Raw genomic sequence first — 18,098 nt, forward strand, 5'->3', positions numbered from 1 at the left:
CTGCCTGTCCCCTGCAGAGCCCACAGGACACCTCCTACTATATCTGTATCACTCAGCTTCCCTTGCCCCAGACAAACCCCAAAGTTTCATTCCTCAACAACAAAATGTAGTGGTGTATCCTGGGGTGCCCAGGTTCAATGGTAAGTCTTTAAGGAGAGAACCCAAGATGAGGGAGAGACTCATGTGGCAGCATCACAGGTGTGATGTGTGATTGCTCAGTAAGAAAAGGGTCACAGTCCTTAAAGCAAGAACACAGAGGGATTGAAAAAATATCTTAGTAGATGGCCTTTCATAGGAAGGACATATCCATGAAAATCAAAGAGTGCTCTAACCAGTAACAGAACCACCCAGCATTTGTGATGGTGGGAGGGAGGCAGGAGGCAGAGGACAAGAAGGAAATGTCCTCAAGTCTGAGAACTCTGAGCCCATGTACTCCCTTGCAGAGGGTTCTCTCCCTCAGGGTCAGGGTACCTTCTGTGATGGAGATTTCCCACGGAGTCATGTTCTGAGGGACCAGTTCATCAAAGAAGGTGGAGGAGGCAGAGACCTCCTCTGTGGTGTGTTTGGAGGCCTGTACAAGGAAGGACAGAGGTGGCTACTTAGGAAATGAACCCTGAAGACAGACAGCTGGCTTAGAAGTGCTCTCTGGGAGCTCTACTATATTTGGCCCTTAATGCATACAGCTAAAAGAACAAACAGGTAAGTTTTGGGAAGGGCTCTTATTCATGGTTAAAACACAGCTCTACTCCCAGACCAAAAGCTATGGACTCTGTGTCTGATTGTGGTTCTAAGAGAGGAAGAGTCTGAAGACTTCTACAGAAGCTGAGCACTCCATGAGAGCAAAGCAAAGGGCCGGGAAGGGGAAAGTGCCCTAAAAGCCAGTCTCCTGTGCTACCGTAGGTCTGGCTGGCTGGGTTCCTACCATACCTGGCTGCAGAAGGCCTGCTGTCTGTTACTGTTGAGGTCATCTCCCTTGGGCTGAGGGCTCTCACCCAGCCCCGAGTTACTCTTCAACCAAGTGGCCACCTGTAAGGAGAGACAAATCAGTACCACTCTCCCCAGCACAAGGTCAAGTAAGCATTATGCTTTCTTCCCACCTCCAAACCCTACTGACTAGACTCCAAGATCCTTGAGCTGTTTTCTTGGGAAACAGCGTAACTCCAGGAGGCCATATGTTTGTATATATATTAATGAAGCCCAGGAAGATGTATTCTGGAATAGTTTTCACTGACAGGATTCTCTTCTCTGAATATTAAGTACGTGAGTCTAATGAGAAAGCAGCTTACCTTCTTCTGAAGCTCATCTTTACTGTATCCTAATAGCTTTAGGAATTTCATTCTGGAGTCTTGCTCCAAGGTCACCTAAGGAACCACAGAACACAGAAGTCTCCATTAAAAGAATATGACATTTGTTCCAGTGTACCCCTAAATATAGTTCTTTGTACTACCAGAAGTGCCCTACTAAGGCCAACACCATCTCTCCCTTTTTCTCCTCAGATTTGATTCCTGCTGGGCTGTGGGCTTAGTGTTAAAACCTTTCTTTCCCCCTTCTGCATGAGAACTGAACCTTCAGTTGACTTCCTAGATCTGTTACTCTGGTAACTGATAAGAGAAAAATGTTAGTTATGTTTCTAGGCAACATTGCTTGTAATTGGTAAATTGCATTTGGGCTGGAACTATATAAACTATAAATAATCGATGTGGACACCATGTTCTGGGCCTCCCTGATTGCAAGGATTCTTGTAACTGAATGATCCCTTGCAGAGACTCTAGAAACTACACTTTTAGAGTTGGTATAAGAGATATTGGCTCTTGTGGGCTTGAGGCTTCTAAGCCAGGGCAACTTATATACCTGCCTGATATACACATACATTTAACTCCTTGTACCTGAGCTATCTTCTGGGAGCCGAAAAGGAGAACTCTGCTCTGCTGCGTGGACTGCTGCAAGGACTGCCCCAGAAGGGCACACATGCTGCTGCCCTGCTGATGGTTTGTGTTTCCTGTCCCATATCTTTCTGAGGAGATGATACCAAGTAAGTCTTCTGTGTCTAAATGTCTAGTTGAGAAGACTCATGCTGGAAGGTACATGGATAAGTAAACAAAGTCAGCTCATCCACCCAGTGTCCCAGACACTGAGGGCCAAGGCTTCCTGAAGCCTTACCTAACCTGGGTTTGCTGGTCTGGGCCCTTCGTTTGTCCTACATTGAACCATGAATTCTGACTGCCATCTTCTTCATAGCCTCTCAGGGCCTCTCCCTCTTCCATGCTCTTCCCTTGGAAATGTTCATCCACTCAGCTTCAAGCCCATCCTGATGGACAGCTCTTGGGGAGCTTTTCAACCTGACTCCATCCACTCTGTCTGTCCTATGCACACTGCTGCCTAAGAAGGCTGAATTCCTGATCACTCCCTCTCTCTTGATCACTCCTTCTATCCTCTTTCCCACCCCACCATTCCTGAATCTGTTACCTGTATCCTGCTTATAACAAAAGCATTCTTTCTCTTTTCTTCCCACATCTTTTTCTAGCTTCACTCTATATTTAATGATCTCTTTCGAATCCTTTTCTCCTCCCCAGATTCCTGGTGTCTACCTTCATTAAGTTCTACTAAGTCTGAAGCACAGAACCCCAGTCCTTCTTAGACCCCCCAGAACAAGGCCCTGTCCTTTTTGCCTTTTTCTCTACAGTCCCAAAGATGTGAAAAACCCTCTCACTGCCTTATTTATTTTTCTTCTGTATCGCTCTCCCCTCGTTTGCTCATTTCCTTTGTTAGCTATAGCACTCCTCCTGGTACCATAAGCAACCTGAAATTAAATTAGCACTGTAACTGAAGCCATGCCTCCAGAACAGTGAGGCTCGAGCCCTGAGTGCTACCACAATGACCTGCTTTGTGTTACTTGAAATAAACTCAAGCCTTCTTATGATGATACTCCTTCAGCTAATCTTCTTCCCTTCCTTTCCCTTCCCTTCTTCTCCCTTCCCATCATCTTATCTGCCCTTTGGCATGGCACTGTGAAAGCCTTCGCCCTGGCTCTAGTAAAGTATCCAGGACATGAGCAATAGTAGCAAAAAAGGCAAATGTCACTTGTGCTGTTCAGCTTTCCTAGCCACAAATCATCTTGAGCTTCTGGTAAAGGATGAAAATTTTGTGCCCAGAGTGTGAGTATTGTGTAGGAAAAAGCCTAACAGAGGTGAGGGCCTCTGAAATCTGGGTCAGAGTGTGGTTATGCATCCCCTGGAGCTGACAAAGGCAAAGGCTGGAGTACCCAGCTTTGGGGAAACACTTCTGAGCATCCAGCCTTCAGGTTTCCTACCTTCAGGAACTGCCAAAGCATCTTTTCGCTTTGCTGTGACGCTTGGTGGATCTTGTTCTGACAATAATTGAGGAGATTTCCTGATCTCAGGGCCTCCTGCAGCTCAGCTGACCGCATTAGGAATTCAGATTCTGTGGTGACTTGACTGATGAAGACTAGATGGAGGCAAGGCTGTGACACCTGATGGGCAGGGGTGCTGGGAGGGCCAAAGGTAACCAGCTTCCCCCCAAACTGGTAAGGAAAAACAAGAAGGGTACAGGTCATGGTCAAGTTAAAAATTAACACCAAGTCAGAATCACAGAAAAGGCTATATATTGGTCAATCTTAGGATAGGAAATCAATAATAAGAGAGCTACTGGGGGTGGGATAGGATCAGGAACTGAGTAGCAAATGTGCCTCCATACCAAAACCACTTCTGCATTTTTAGCACCATCAGCTTAAAATTTCAGCAGCACATGGCACTCATCTTCTCCTCACCTGTCCTGGTGCCACCCTTTTCCAGTCGCCTGGACCAAACACCTTGGCATCATCTGTCACTATACCTACCACAGCCAACCAACAACCAAGTCTTACCTCTTCTCGTTCAATGTCTCTCATGCAGGCCCCTCTGTCTCATTCCCAGTGCTACCACACCTAGATTGATGGAACAGGTTGCTAGCCTCTAGGTTTTTCCCTCATCCAATCCAAGCATTAGACTGACTCCCTGTACTTGTTGCTACTCAGGAGCTTGTAATGATTTTACAAGGTCACAGGAGAGACCTGAAGCTCCTGGCCTGTTGTACACAAAATCCTTCAAAATCATGGCCAGACCTGCCTCCGCGGCACCTTTCTTCCTGCACATGTATGTGATCTTTCCACACCCCCAAGTGCCCTCTTCATTTCTGCCTCTGTGCCCTCACCACCACAACACCTCAATGTGAGCATCCTTCTCACCAAACTGAGTACTCCACATAAAGCACTCAGCACACACACACAGCTTAGAAAAGGCCCTTTTCTGCAGCAGTTCTCCACCTGGGCTCCGTATTAAAATCACCTGGGGAGCTGTCAGAGTTGCCAGGCTATACTCCAAACAATAAAATCAGAATCTCTGGGGGTGGGACGGGGCACCAGTATTTTTTAAATTCTTCAGGTTATCCAACTGCAGCCAAGGCTGACAACTTCTGTTGTATTCCCCAGCCATTCATTATTTCCCTTCCTAAGACACTCCTCCTTAATGAACTTCCTCAAGCAGAATTCTTCTACTGATCCCTACAGCACAAAATCTACACTTCGGTTAGTGCTAAACAAAAACATCTTAATTTGGATTGTTGTAGTGCTGGATAGTTTGACAAAGTGCTTACATATATTCTTATTTGAGGTTCATGTCGATTCACTAACATAAGCAGGGCAGGAATCACTAACCTCGTTTTACAGATAAGAACACTGAAGTCCTGGGTTAAGTGACTTGCCCAAGGTTCCCCAGCTGATTAGTGACAGATCAATAAGAATTCTGGCCTCTTTCAGGGAACCAGTATAAATGACCCATGAACATGGAAAACAGGGTGGGGACTGACTGTGGGAGTCAGGGGTGGCAGGGCAGTGGAGAGCAATGAGAGAAAAACTGGGACAACTGTAATAAAACAACAATAAAAAAAGACATTACAAAAAAAAAAAAAAAAAGAATTCAGGCCTCTTGACCTCAGAATCCTTCACCTCACTCCCTCCTGACTATGCTGGTCATGCCTCCCGAATAAAACTGTTGGCTCTAAAAACAAGCACCTCTACTTTTGCACCTGCTTTTAATTGAAACCTCATATGTAAAGCATTGGGCCAGGTACTGATATTTTAGGGCCCTGCTACTCCTCACAACAGCAGCAAGGGTATCACTGGGGAACTTATTGGAAAATCAGAACCTTGGGCTCTACCCCAGGCCAAATGAACCAGAATTTGAATTTGAATTAGATCCCTAGATGACTTGCATTCACATTAAAGTGTGAGAAGCCCTGCTTTAGAAATAGAAATGAACAAGATGTGGTCCCTATCCTCAAGGTGTCTATTACTTAGTAGGGTCTCGAGACACGCACATAAGCAAGCTTAGTACAGTTAGAATGCATCCTTACATGGGTATAAGTCTGTGGGATAACAGGAGTGAGGTTAAGTTTGACCAGGGGTAAAGACAGGCCTGAGAGAGAAGCAGAGGGGTGGGGTGCAGATGGAGGCAGCAGAGTTAGGGAGTTTTTCGTGGAGCAGAAGGAAGTCATATTTATTTAGATCATAGAAAACACATGAGAATAAGGTAGGAATAAAAACAGGAAAGGTACTTGTAAATGGGGCTCTGTGTACATCTTGGGTCAAAGGTTTTGGGCAGAGGAGTGACAGAATGAAATCTATGTTTTTTTCTTTCCTGCTTTGTATTCTAACCCTCACATAGCTGGACTCACTACCAGTCCAGACATGTAAAGTTAGAGAAAAATCAGGTGCAATCTCAGGCAGTTCTCCATAACCAGGAGGTCTAAAGCAATCAATTCCTTTGATGCAGGACTGGCACAGCAGACAGGTGAAGGGGGAGAGAAGGAAGCTATAATAGTAACACTCTGCTTGAGCAGTGAAGTGGGATCTGACCTGAGATACAGGTAATGACAAAATATCTCCCACAGAACATAACTCCATGCTGGGCTTCACAAGCACACACACACACACACACACACACGCATACACGCACACACACACACTCACACACACACACGCACACACAATACACTTACAGCAAATGAAACACCTGCTGGCCTTCTCATCCATTTGGGGGCTTTCTTCAGAGGAGGTATCAATGATGCTTGGGCCACCTGCTCAGGCACCTGCAATGGTGGGAGAGGCTGGCCTTTGCTGAAGGAAGAAGAGATCTGGGGGCAAAAGGACACCTGCATCACTAGCCTGAAATGGTGATCTAGCCAGGAACTCCACCTACAAACTCCATTTCACAAGCAATCCTTGAGATACTAATCTGGCCCACAAACGTCAGACTCCCATATTCCAGCAGACTAATAGTGATTGTGGGGTCCCATGAAGCAGGCTTTTGGAAACCCTACTGCTTCTAAGGTCTACAGAGGAGTGTGACATCAAATGGATCTACAGGAGAGAGGGAGGTAGGACAGTTCATACTTCCAAAGTCATGGTCCCAGCATGGAGGTTCAATGTCCCTGCAATACCACGGGGAACATCCAAGAACAGAAGTCAAGGTGAAGGCCTTTGTATTGTGGCAGAAACTGACATCCTCCCAGAAAAATGGGCATTAGAGCACAAGTACAGCCCTCCCAAACTGAGGGCCCTGCCCTCCCATTCTTTAATAGTCCCCGCTTCTTCCCACTCCATATGTCCTACTCACCCACCACCCAAACAGAGACAGCCCCTTCCCTCCAGCATTCTCCACTAAGCCCTTCAAACCTTGTCAGCCTGTCTCATCTGCTGGCCTTCCCAGCTCCTACCCATCACAGAATACAAACTGATCCAGCCGTCAAAGGAGGCAGCAGAGAATACTGGAGGGTCCCGAGGGCACCACTGCACATCAAAGCACCAGCTGCTCTGTGTGGGTAGCTTATACACCACCTAACATGAGGGAACACACCATGAGGGAAACATTGACATAGGGAAGGCATCCCAGAACACAGGGGTGCCACTGGATTTCCCCCACCATCTCACCTCCCATCCCAGCATGCCAACAGAAGGGCCAGCCTACCTCGCTGCTCCCCAGGTTCCAGCATAAGACCTGGTTGTCCTTGGCACTACTGAGCAGCAGTTCAGCATCAGCCTGGCTCCATGAAACTGACAAGATACCTCTAAAAAGGAAGGAGGAACTAGCATTTGCTGTATGCCTGCTATGAGTAGGATACTTTATATATCTCTGATAAATCTCATCCCTACAAAATGAGCAGCCAGATTTCATTTTACAAATGAGGGAAATGAGGCTATGAAAAATTAAGGAACTTTCAGCAGTTAAGCAGCCAGAATTCAAGTTAATTCCCAGAGCCCATGCACTATGCACTCTATCACTCTGCCTCCCATAGGTCACTGCAGGATGGCCTGCTTTTTTCCCCGATTGTAGAGTAGGGACTATGAATCAGCATGAATCGGAGAAGCACCCACTGCTATGGATTCTTTTAGCTCAGGAGGGCAGTGAGGACTTAGTTCTCAAAAGTCCCAAGGAGGTATAAAGGCAACATGGCCTTTTCTTAAAAGGAACAGACTGTGGGGGCTGCTTTCTCTGCTGCAAGTGCAAGAGCTCAGCTCAGAGGCAGGCCTATGTGCAGGGCAGATAGGAGCCAAGGTTCTTTTATTAAGGAGAAGTCTTGTAGAAGGCAACCTTATCACCTAAAGAAATGAGCATTATCTTCTGATGGGAGCCTAGAGGCTCTCCTAGGGGGCTAAACATTGGCTCCAATATTTCTCATGACCCCATCTCCATTCTCATCTCTAAAAATTAGATGGAATCTCAGGCTCTTCACCATAACCTCTGGGTCTAAAGGAATTCCTCTTGGCTGGGGCTGGAGCTAGGACTGGGTGACTGTGTGTTCATTGGGATGGCTTTGAAGACAGAAAGGATGTTTGGTAGCCAAAGTGAGGCATTCACTGCCCCCTACCCAGGTCATTATGCCCCTGCCCTCCACCAAGGATGTAGATGGAATTTGAGATGCTACCTGCCATGTCCCTCCAGCACCTTCAGCGGTGAGGAGGCAAAGCGCAAGTCCCACAGCTGAATCACTGGGAGACGGTCATCTTCCGAACACAGCACCAACTGAGTGGCTATGTCTGGATGCCAGGCCAGGCCTGAGCAGTGCGTCTATGAACAAAGCGGACAGCAGGGGTAACGTGCCTGCCCTTCTGGTTGTGAACCTTTCCTGCCCAGTTGGAATGGGACCACTCCAAGGGCAGGCTTTGTGTCTTTTAGGTAACTGGGAACTCCACAGTCCTCTGGAAATTAGTGATGACCACGAACAAGTAAGGAATACAGTATTCCCTCACTTATCGCGGGTATTACGCTCTAGACCCCCCATGAAGTAGGAACCTTACATTTATTCTACACTCTTAAACCTACGTAACTTTAACAACATACGTATACAGTACCGCAAAATCCCACAATATAGCAAAAAATCCACGATAAATAATTAAATATATTTTTTAAAATCCCACAATACAGTGAGGCCACAATAAGTGAACCGCAATATAGAGAGGGACTACTGTATTAGAAGCCCCCAAATCAACTCTGTTTACCTTCCCTAAAGTTTCATTCTCAATAGGAAATCTGCTAGGGGCTGAATCTGCATGTGTAACAGCTGAAAACAGAGCCCTGGCCGGGAAGGAGCAGCTGCCATGACTAGGCAAGAGAAAAGCCACAGCCCAAGTCTGTATTTTGTTCCATGACTCACCCTGTTGCTGTGATCACTGACTTTGATGATAGGTTCATTCTTCCTGAGATCCCACACAACTGCCTTGCCGCTGGGGTGAGCAGAAGACAAAATATGTTGAACTTGCCGGTTCCAAGAGAGTGCCTTGATGTCTTCTGGGGGCTGCTGAGGCAGGATGGGGGTAGGGGGTGGAGGACAACTTGTCACCCCCCCAAACCAAAAGACATCTGCTGTTCCACTGTTCCCAATCACCCATAGAAAGCCTAAGAGTAGACATGGGGCTACCCAAACCAAGACAGTCTCAGGGAGCTGGGATTTGACTTCCAGAAAGAATCCTCTAGGGTACTAGTATAGAAGCTGAGACAATGGCAGGCACACTTGGGTTTTACTCCTATCCCAACATGCTCCTGAGAGGAGAGTCAAGATTTAAAAACAGCCCTCAGGGAGAGAAGGAGGAAGGTGAAGAAGGGAGGGAAACAAGGGACAACTGTAATAGAATAACAATTAAAAAGTCCTTTTAAAAGTCCCCAAAGAGTGAGGCAGAAAGAAAAGCCATTGCTACCTTTAGGGCACAAGCACTCTCAAATTCATTCTTAACTTACCTCACGATACTGTAAGCACAAGCCAGAGAAAAGCCAGGAAGCAAAAGGAGGCCCAGTTATAGACTGACAGATAGGTACACTCAGAGACAGAGATACATGAGACCCCCGACTGCATGGGAGAACCAGATACACAGACAAAGCTGACCCTCCCTACAAAAATGGACAAGGCTATATCTCGGAGTCCTACACTGGTCCCCTCTGCACTGAGCCTGCTTAACCTTGTCTAAGCTGTACTATGATAAATAGCACCCTCCTTCCTTCTCTCGATGTCTTTTTCTTCCCCTGCTCTCCTTCATTTTCCTTCCAGAAACTCCAAAGACAGTTAATGACCACAAGCCACCCCCACCCCCCACCCCCATGCACACACACACACCCTCCCCTCCCCTCTGTCCCTGCAATCATCCTGCTGGTAACACATGAGTCTGTGGAGCTTTATTGCCCTCCAGTGGTAAAGCCTAACATATCCTATGTTCTAACTACCTCCAGAATTCAAGCAGCAGCCCTGGGAGCCTCCTCACCTGTGACTTGGATCCTGGAGTCATTGGCACACTCAGGTTATTCAAATCCCAAATGAAGATTTCAGAATTATTGGCCCCTGAGGCCAGGAGGTTGCCCTGTATGAAGAATAGGCCTTTGGAGACCACCATCCCAGGAAGAGATGAGAGCAGGAAAGGGAGATAGAGTCCCATATGTGAGGCTTCCAAAACCTCCCCCATCACAGCCTGGGAGTTAGAGACTGAAGGTCACAAGTGAATGCTTCCATTCAGAGCTCTTGCTCCAGTGCTTGGCCATGTCTGACCAAATGAAATGTAGTACCTGGAAAGGATTAAAGTCAAGGGCTCTGACAGCCCCTGTGTGCTTCTGTCTCTGGGCAATCACAGGCTCCTTCCCCGAAGACAGGATGTGGGTCACATTGTATAGAGTAAGCATGCCATTGTCCCCGCCGCCTGCAATAACCCCGGAGCCTTCCAGAAGCCCACTGCCAAAGCTCCCCCAGATCAGCTTGTGAAACCTACAAAGAGGAGGAACTAGCATCAGCACCAATTCAGGTCCATATCAGTAAGCATCTGTGTCAGCCTCTGCCATTATGCAGAGGCCTGCCTAGGGGCCTGCCTGTCTCCTCATTTCCCAGATACAGAATGAAGGTGTTCTCTGCCTGATCCTGCCCTTTCTCTGAAAAAAGATTCCCTCTATGTTACACTGGAAGCTGGGAAGCCACTGCCTCAGAGTTGTGTGGGGATTTTTTTTAAGTTAATAAAGTGATAAATACTTCAAATAGATTACTTCACCCAATCCTCACAACTCAAATAACAAAAACTGATATTTATTAAATACTTCCTATGTGCCAGACACTATCTCAAGTGCTTTACATGTATTAACTGATTTATTATAATATTCAACCCCATAAGTGGTTATTATTAATTCCACTTTCAATTGAGGAAACTGAGGCACAGAGAAGCTATGAAAATTTGCATATACAGCTCATAATTGTACCCCCATTTTAGAGCTAGGAACTGATAGAATCAAGGTTCAAAGTCAGACCCATTTTATTTCAATGCCTGAGATCTATACTATCTTCTGTTTAGAGAAAGATCCTAACTTATCTGTACCTGACTAGAAGAATATTCCCTAGACCAAGAATTGTTGTCTCCTCTTCCCTCTCAAACTGGAAATGAGAAAAGACCACTCCATGCCTTTCCCATGTGACTAGCCCACTAAAGCTGTCACGTGGCTGTAATGGGGCAGCCCTAGAGACATGGAGGCATGAACAATAAATATACCTCTTGGGAAACACTTTTCTGGCTTTTGGAGGATGCTTCTAACAAGATACTGCCAGTATCTTACACACAAAAAAGAAGATGGACCCTGGAGTCCCTGAAGACAAATATGGGTCCTCTGCAAAGCCCCTAGAGAAGGCATGTGAAATCCTCAAAGCCTCATAGGTGGTATGTCCTCCATTTCTCAGCTGCTAGCCAAGAATATTTCCACAGCCCTTCAGAGAAGTCAGATTTCACATTGAATGATGTCCTAAGATCCCTAACTGAAATAAAATGTTCTCACACCCCAGGAACAGTCAGCAAAAAACTGAGTGGGGTGACCAGGCAGGAATCTGTTTGGCCAGTCATAAGAGCAGAGCCAATCTGCCAGAAGTGAAAAGCTGAGTACCAGTTCAGACTAGGTTAGTATCTGAAGCAAACCAGCAGAGCTATGATAACAGTATTGTGGTTACCAGAGGGGAAGGGGTGGGGAGAAGATAAGGAGGGTAAAGGGGGTCAAATATATGGTGACGGAAGGAGAATGGACTTTGGGCAGTGAGCACACGATGCAATTACACTTGAAATTTTACATTATTAATGAATGTCATCCCAATAGAATTTTAAACACAAAGAACAGCAGAATGGACACAAATGGGGGTTCTACAGCTACTGTCAGAAAGGCTATGTCTTCTAAGGTCATCTGATTTTAATAGGGCAGAAGAAGATGTTTCATACTGGCTCAAGAGGTTGCCATGGCATCCTGGAGCTACAGGTCGATGCTGGCAGAGGGCAAGCCAACAGAGTAACTAGAGAAGCCCATGATAGGTCACACAAGAACCAGAGGCGGGGGATGGCCAGTGAAAAACTCACATGGGAATGGCAGAAGAGGCGCAGTGACCTCACAACATACAAACCAGAGCAAAAGGTGCCAGAGACCTCAAGGAGTGGGAGTCACCAAAGGGTTTGAGAAGAAGGCCCCCCTAGAGTGGCTGAAATGCAGAACACAGAGTGTGACAAATGATTTTGTTTCTGTAAGCATGTAGACAGTACATTCACATTATTAACCACTTCAATAGTGAGGGTGAAGCTGGAGCCCGAATAGGACGTGATAGAGAACACCTGGGAGAGTGGGATGACCTAGGATGAGTCAAGCAAGGACAGGAACTTGATCATTCAGTGGGCTCAAGGTGTGTTAATCATCTCTGCTCTGAAAAGGGATAGGGCACAAGAGATAGTTATGTGTGTACAGAGAAAGAGAGCACATGAGAGCATGTGAGCAAATGTGACAGAATGTTAAAATTGATGAATCTAAGTGAAGGTACATGATTATTCATTGTCCCAGTCTGCAACTTGTTTATATCTGAATACTTTAAAAATAAAAAATTTTTAAATCTGAAAGCTTGCCTTGGCCTGAAAATACAAACTAAGAGATTTAAAGGGAAGACACAGAAAGAAAAGTTTATATGGGAAGGTGGGAATTTTCAAAACATAAGAATACAGGTGGAATTCTCAGAGAAAGCGGTTCCCAGGATAATGATGGCAACAATGGAGACCATAGGACATCACAGAATGAGGGGTAGCACCTAAATACAGGTTCTTTGATTCTTGTGAAGTAAATTTCCAGAAACAGAACCTCCAAACCTAAATTTTTAGCAAGACCCTCTAGGTAATTCTAACAAGCAGCCAGGGTTGAGAACCACTGTGCTAGATACATCAGACTGCATACCAGTCTACAACAATAGGGGAAGAAGTTGAACTTCATAAAGATAGAACCAGACCTAAAACCAGCTCATGGCTGTGCTTCTGGTGAAAAGGAAAAGACAAGGCTGGAGACTTGTCAAGGTCTGTCCAGGAATATCCAGCTATGTACTATGAAAAAAGAGACATTTATTGAAGAAGATACAAGATACAAGAAATATTCTAGATAGGTGCCCCTTCAAAGTAGGCATGTGAGACCTCACACAGTTCTCCCAGCATCTCCTTCACTGTTCAACACACTCTGCAAAATCTTTTGTTGGAATCGCCATCAGTTGCCCCATTGTATTTTCCTGATTCTCATCGACAGTGTGGTATCTCTTCCTTCTCAAAGGTGATTTTGGTTTTAGGAAAAGCCAGAAGTCGCAGGGAGCCAAATCTGGGGTGTAGGGGGCCTGAGTCACCTGGGTGACTTGATGTTTCTCCAAAAACTCTGCACAAGACGTGATGCATGAGCAGGTGCGTTGTCGTGATGAAGCTGTCAATTACCAGTTGCCTATAGCTGCAGCCATTTTCGTTGTATTGCATCTCTCAACCAACGAGAACATTGAGGCGGTGCTCCTTATTAATTGTTTGCCTTGGAGGGGCATACTCGTGAAGGACAACACCTTCCCAATCAAAAACACAGTTAACATGATCTTGATCTTGCTGTGACTCTGCCATGCCTTCTTCAGGCATGGACAACCAGGTGACTTCCACTGGGATGACTGGGCCTTCATTTCTGGATCATAGCTATAGACCCACAATTCATCTTCGGCTATGACCTTCTTGAGGAAATCTGGTTCATTGGTAATGGTTTGAATCAAGTCATGAGCAACTGCAGCAAGATGTTCCTTCTACTCTGGTAGCAGAAGATGCAGAACAAATTTTGCCACGTTTCATGCCAAGATCCTGCATCATAATCTCGGACACAGTAGCTTTTGGAATCTCCAGATCAGCTTTTAATTCTCACATTGTCACTCACCAATCTGTTGACTGCAGCCCATACACATTCAACATTCTCAGGTGTTCTGCTTGTGGCAGGCCTTCCAGAACATGGATCACTTTCAACAGATTCTCAACCATCTTTGAAGTGTTTGTGCCACACTTTTACTTGTGCTGTACTCATGCATCATCCCCAAAAGCCTCATCTGAATAGTTTCCATGGAAGAATGTTAAAGCTTAACGCAAAATTTGATGCAGCTTCATTGCTCTACTCATTCAGTCATTTTATTAAAATTATTTATTTATTTTATTTTATTTTTAGAGAGAGGGAAAGGAGAAAGAGAGGGAGAGAAACATCACTGTGTGGTTGCCTCTCACTCGTGCCCCCAACTGGGGACCTGACATGCAACCTAGTAATGTGCGCTGACTGGAAATCAAACCAGCGACACTTGGCTCACAGGCCATCATTCAGTCATTTTGAATGCAACAGCCACATAGTACACGTGCTCACTCAACAGCATTTACCACCCCCAATGACTAGTACAGTGAAGTCATCATTGTTCATGCATATGCATTCCAGTCCACTCCCCTTGGCTACCAGGTTACATATATGTCATATAAACTATTGTTATATTAACAATGGCTGGAATTTTTCTGGACAGACCTCATATGATAATGCATGTGAACAGTAACTGAAAAATTAAAAAATGATTTTTTAAAAAAGACAAAGTTGAAGAGAATAAACTAAAGCCTGTGAGATCAGAATATCATACCAGCTAAGCTGATCTGAGGCCAAGCTTATGATTAGGAATATGTGCTGTATAAACACTTGCTTCCATCATTTTTGTACTTCTTTTGGATTTTGTTTTTATTTCTTAGGAAGATTCCTTTTGAAAAATCCCAGCCTTGTGTTAGTGAACTAAAGTGAAAATGAGTTTGTCCACATCCAGTCCAAAAAAAATGAGGAACTCCAGGTTTCCTTAAAAGTCACAGGGAGGGCAGTCCTCCAAGCTAGAGAATGAGGACAGTGGAGTAGAGCAATGGCTGTTTGAGAGAAGAACTACTTTTCTGAATGCATAGTACATGCCAGGCTATTATGTGCCTACTATATGGGGGGGGGGGGCAAAAAAGCCCTAGAATTTATTTACAAAAAATTGTATATTCGATCTTACATGTTTAAACTTCAGTCACCTTCAAAGTATTCTCCATTTGATGCAATACACCTATTAAAATGTTTTTTCCACTGCTCAAAAGTTTTGAACTCATCAGTTTTGATGCCTTTTAGTGCTTCTGTGGTTTTTTGTTTCACCTCTCCCACAATGGCAAAACATTTCCCTTAGAGGACTTTTTTCACCCAAGGAAACAAAAAAAGTCACTGAAGCAAGATTAGGTGAATAGGGAGGTGGGGCATGGGAATCATGCCACTGTTGGTCAAACACTGCTGAACTCTCAGCACGGTGTCGGCAGGTGCACTCATAAATCACCCATCATGAAATGGGCAAACTCATTGAAAGAGTCTTCAAAAAAAATTCACTGAAGCTGAATGCAGCCTCTCACAACACCACCAGCTAGTACACTGATACAGATGGGTTCCTAGAACACTCACCTAGCGGGGGAAGCCTGTACTATAAGCAGCCTGCCCCCCAGAAGATAATTCTGGGTTTTTTTTGGAGGGGGGGGTCTCCCACTTTGTATATCCTGAATTTACAGCAGAGAAAACAGGGCCACAAAAGTTAAATAACATGCCTAAGAGGAGGGTAGATAGAAAAACTGGGAATTGAACACAGGTCTGTCCAACAGCAAAGCACATGCTTTCCCTAGTCTCTGATCTTGGTGTCTTCTAGAGAGAAGACAAGTCTTAGAAATAGGAAAACTAAGAGAAGTATATAAAGTGATCTTTTTCTGCTTGGTGTTGTCCCTCACACAGGCACCAAGAGAGAGGTCAAAGTGCTCCCAAAGAAGATAGAACTGAGATAAAACTACTGGAGGATAGATCACCTACTTTCTCCATGTAACTAGAAGACGGGTCATACAGAGATTACAGAGGCCACTCAGAGATCTAGAACCTCAGTGTAGACAGAGGTGGAGAGTAGGTCACACAGAAGCCTCTGATATCATTCAGCCACAGGAGCTATGTATTAGTCTCCCAGAATGCTTTCTTCTTGAGTGAGAGTCATCTAACAAGTCAAACGTCACTTGTTTCAGTGCACATGCTCATCCATATTGATTCAGATTGCATCCAGTGGCATTTATCCATGCACTCTCTTCAGGCTATTTATAGCTTGAGGCCGTCTCTTATCTACATCCACACCAGTATTTCAGAACATTTCTCTTCAGTCAGGTGTTTCTAAATGGATATTTCTCTGACACATCATGGACTGAGGAGAAGGGGATTTCCAGGATACAAATGTGGTTGAGGCATGGGTCTGGTGACAAAGGCAAGCAAAGGAAAGGGGAAGATTCTGAAAAGTATATGTTTAGTTAATAATAAAGATACACACGGAGTCATTTTAAAACAATAAATAAAGGGAAAAAGAAATGAGACTAAGCTAGAAAAGAAAAAGAAACTAAGACCTAAATTTCGAGCTCAGCATGTTCTTAGAAGTCACCTTGTAAAGCCTCTCCTTTATACGTAAGTGAGGAAACCTGAGCCCACTGACAGAACTCAATTTGCCCAGTCACATAGCTTTCATCAAGGCTGCGACCCAACACAACTGTGCATTCCACTAAGTCATGCAGAAGGCAGTAGAAAAGACAAGACTGAGAAAAGCATAAAGCAAAGGACGGGTAGCCCTCTATCTACCCTGATCATCTTGGTCAGTAGCTTGTGATACTGACTTTGAGTAAGTGAACTAACGTAGGCTGGAACAGAAAGAAGTGGGTGTCTTAGACCCTAGGGTGTTTAAGATGATTTCCTCAGAAAGGACCCAACAGGACTGTACAAAGGTAATCCCTTAGGTCTTTGGGAATGAGAACCAATCTTTAGAAACAGTTACAGAGGTGGGAAAAAAGTAGAGATAAAATACTGTCAACAGTGTTGACTGTACTATTTATTTTGATTACAGCCCACAAATCCCTTCAGGGTGGAGCAGAGTATGAGGTGAAGTTCATGATTCCCACCTTGAATACCAACATTTCAAAAAGGGGCCCTTCAACTTAGCTGGCTGCAAAACAAACAGATCATCACCCTTGAAAAGCTCTTAGACTACCTGAAGACTAATGATAACTAACTGAAGTGGTGGACAGAATGCTCAATTTGGTAACCCAGAAGTTTCTTATATCAATCATTCATTCAACAAATATTTATTAAGTACCTAATGCCAAGCATTGTTCTAGGTGATAGAGAATAAAATTAAAAAATCTCTGCCCATGTGGATCTTAGGATTCAATTTCAAGGTTTCATAAGCAATTATATTGCCTCTTTTTTAGAACTCTAAGCCTAAGGAGCCACTATTGTACTAAAACTGCTGCTTGGCTGGTCAAGAATAGGACCCCTTGCCCACTGTCCCTTTTCCTTCCTCCAGGAGTATAAGCATTGATGAATTAGCTCACCCCTGTAAGGGGCCTTTTCTGAACTGCTTTCTTAGAGGCTGAGAATATGGCATCACTATTGGTAAACCCTTCGGTGCCTGCTCTTCGAAGGTACAAATACCAGGAATACAAAGATATGTAAAAAACTGCAAAATATGGGTCCTGTCATAAAGTGATACAGGGGTTCAAGAAAAAGAGAGCAATATCTAACCTTCATTATTAGATTAAGCCATGAAAATAAAGAAGAGGGTACTTCTTTCTAAAAATCTTAACTAATCTCTTGGATTCAACCAAAAATTCACAAGAGAATGGCACACTGCATTCTAAACTGGGATGGGCAACTTAATTCTCTGGTTATAAGAAAAAGACATATTTTTAATCTAAAAAATTATATAAATTGCACTTTATTAATAGTACAATAACAAATGTACATTATTTACATTAAATATATAACTTGAATATAATAAATATTTATATTTTCCCAATGGTTCAAAAAAATTGGAGACCGTTGCTTTAGAATGTAAGCCTCATCTTTATACAACCTATAAAAGAGCAGTTGAATATGGAAAGAAGGTAGGCTTTGGAGTTAGACAGGTAGAGACTTAAATCCTAGCTTCTCAGAGTTTTAGTTCCCACCTATATGAAATGGGAATAATGTTATTTATTGCTTAGGCTCATTTTGAGGAATTAATAAGATATACAGAGCCCCTAGCATAGTGCTTGGCATGTATATATATGCTCAGGGAATGCAAATAAGTGAATGCCTACCCTGTATGCTTGCCAAGAGCCATGAAATCTGTGAGTACCCAATCAGTCCCTGAACGCAGTGAGGAGAGGATCA

General features: G+C 44.4%; 1 protein-coding gene across 4 annotated transcripts in view; it reads right to left on the reverse strand.

The window, feature by feature from the left end:
- Positions 1–18,098, reverse strand: part of SEC31B (SEC31 homolog B, COPII component) — a 33,386-nt gene that overhangs the window by 12,827 nt on the left and 2,461 nt on the right. For 2 of the 4 annotated variants that reach the window (XM_090278407.1, XM_090278405.1), the window contains 11 exons: positions 10,107–10,302; positions 9,809–9,904; positions 8,710–8,853; positions 7,981–8,123; positions 7,023–7,122; positions 6,731–6,892; positions 6,055–6,189; positions 3,311–3,541; positions 1,287–1,361; positions 928–1,026; positions 472–571 (listed from right to left, as the gene is read on the reverse strand). In XM_090278407.1, coding sequence (XP_090134533.1) covers positions 472–571; positions 928–1,026; positions 1,287–1,361; positions 3,311–3,541; positions 6,055–6,189; positions 6,731–6,892; positions 7,023–7,122; positions 7,981–8,123; positions 8,710–8,853; positions 9,809–9,904; positions 10,107–10,302 — 1,481 coding nt within the window. The remainder of the gene's footprint in view (positions 1–471; positions 572–927; positions 1,027–1,286; positions 1,362–3,310; positions 3,542–6,054; positions 6,190–6,730; positions 6,893–7,022; positions 7,123–7,980; positions 8,124–8,709; positions 8,854–9,808; positions 9,905–10,106; positions 10,303–18,098) is intronic. The other 2 variants (XM_090278406.1, XM_090278408.1) reach the window with 2 other exon arrangements.

The sequence above is a fragment of the Furipterus horrens genome, unplaced genomic scaffold (genome assembly GCF_987537825.1).
Source record: "Furipterus horrens unplaced genomic scaffold, mFurHor1.1.pri manual_scaffold_5, whole genome shotgun sequence".
In the NCBI taxonomy this organism is placed as follows: domain Eukaryota; kingdom Metazoa; phylum Chordata; class Mammalia; order Chiroptera; family Furipteridae; genus Furipterus; species Furipterus horrens.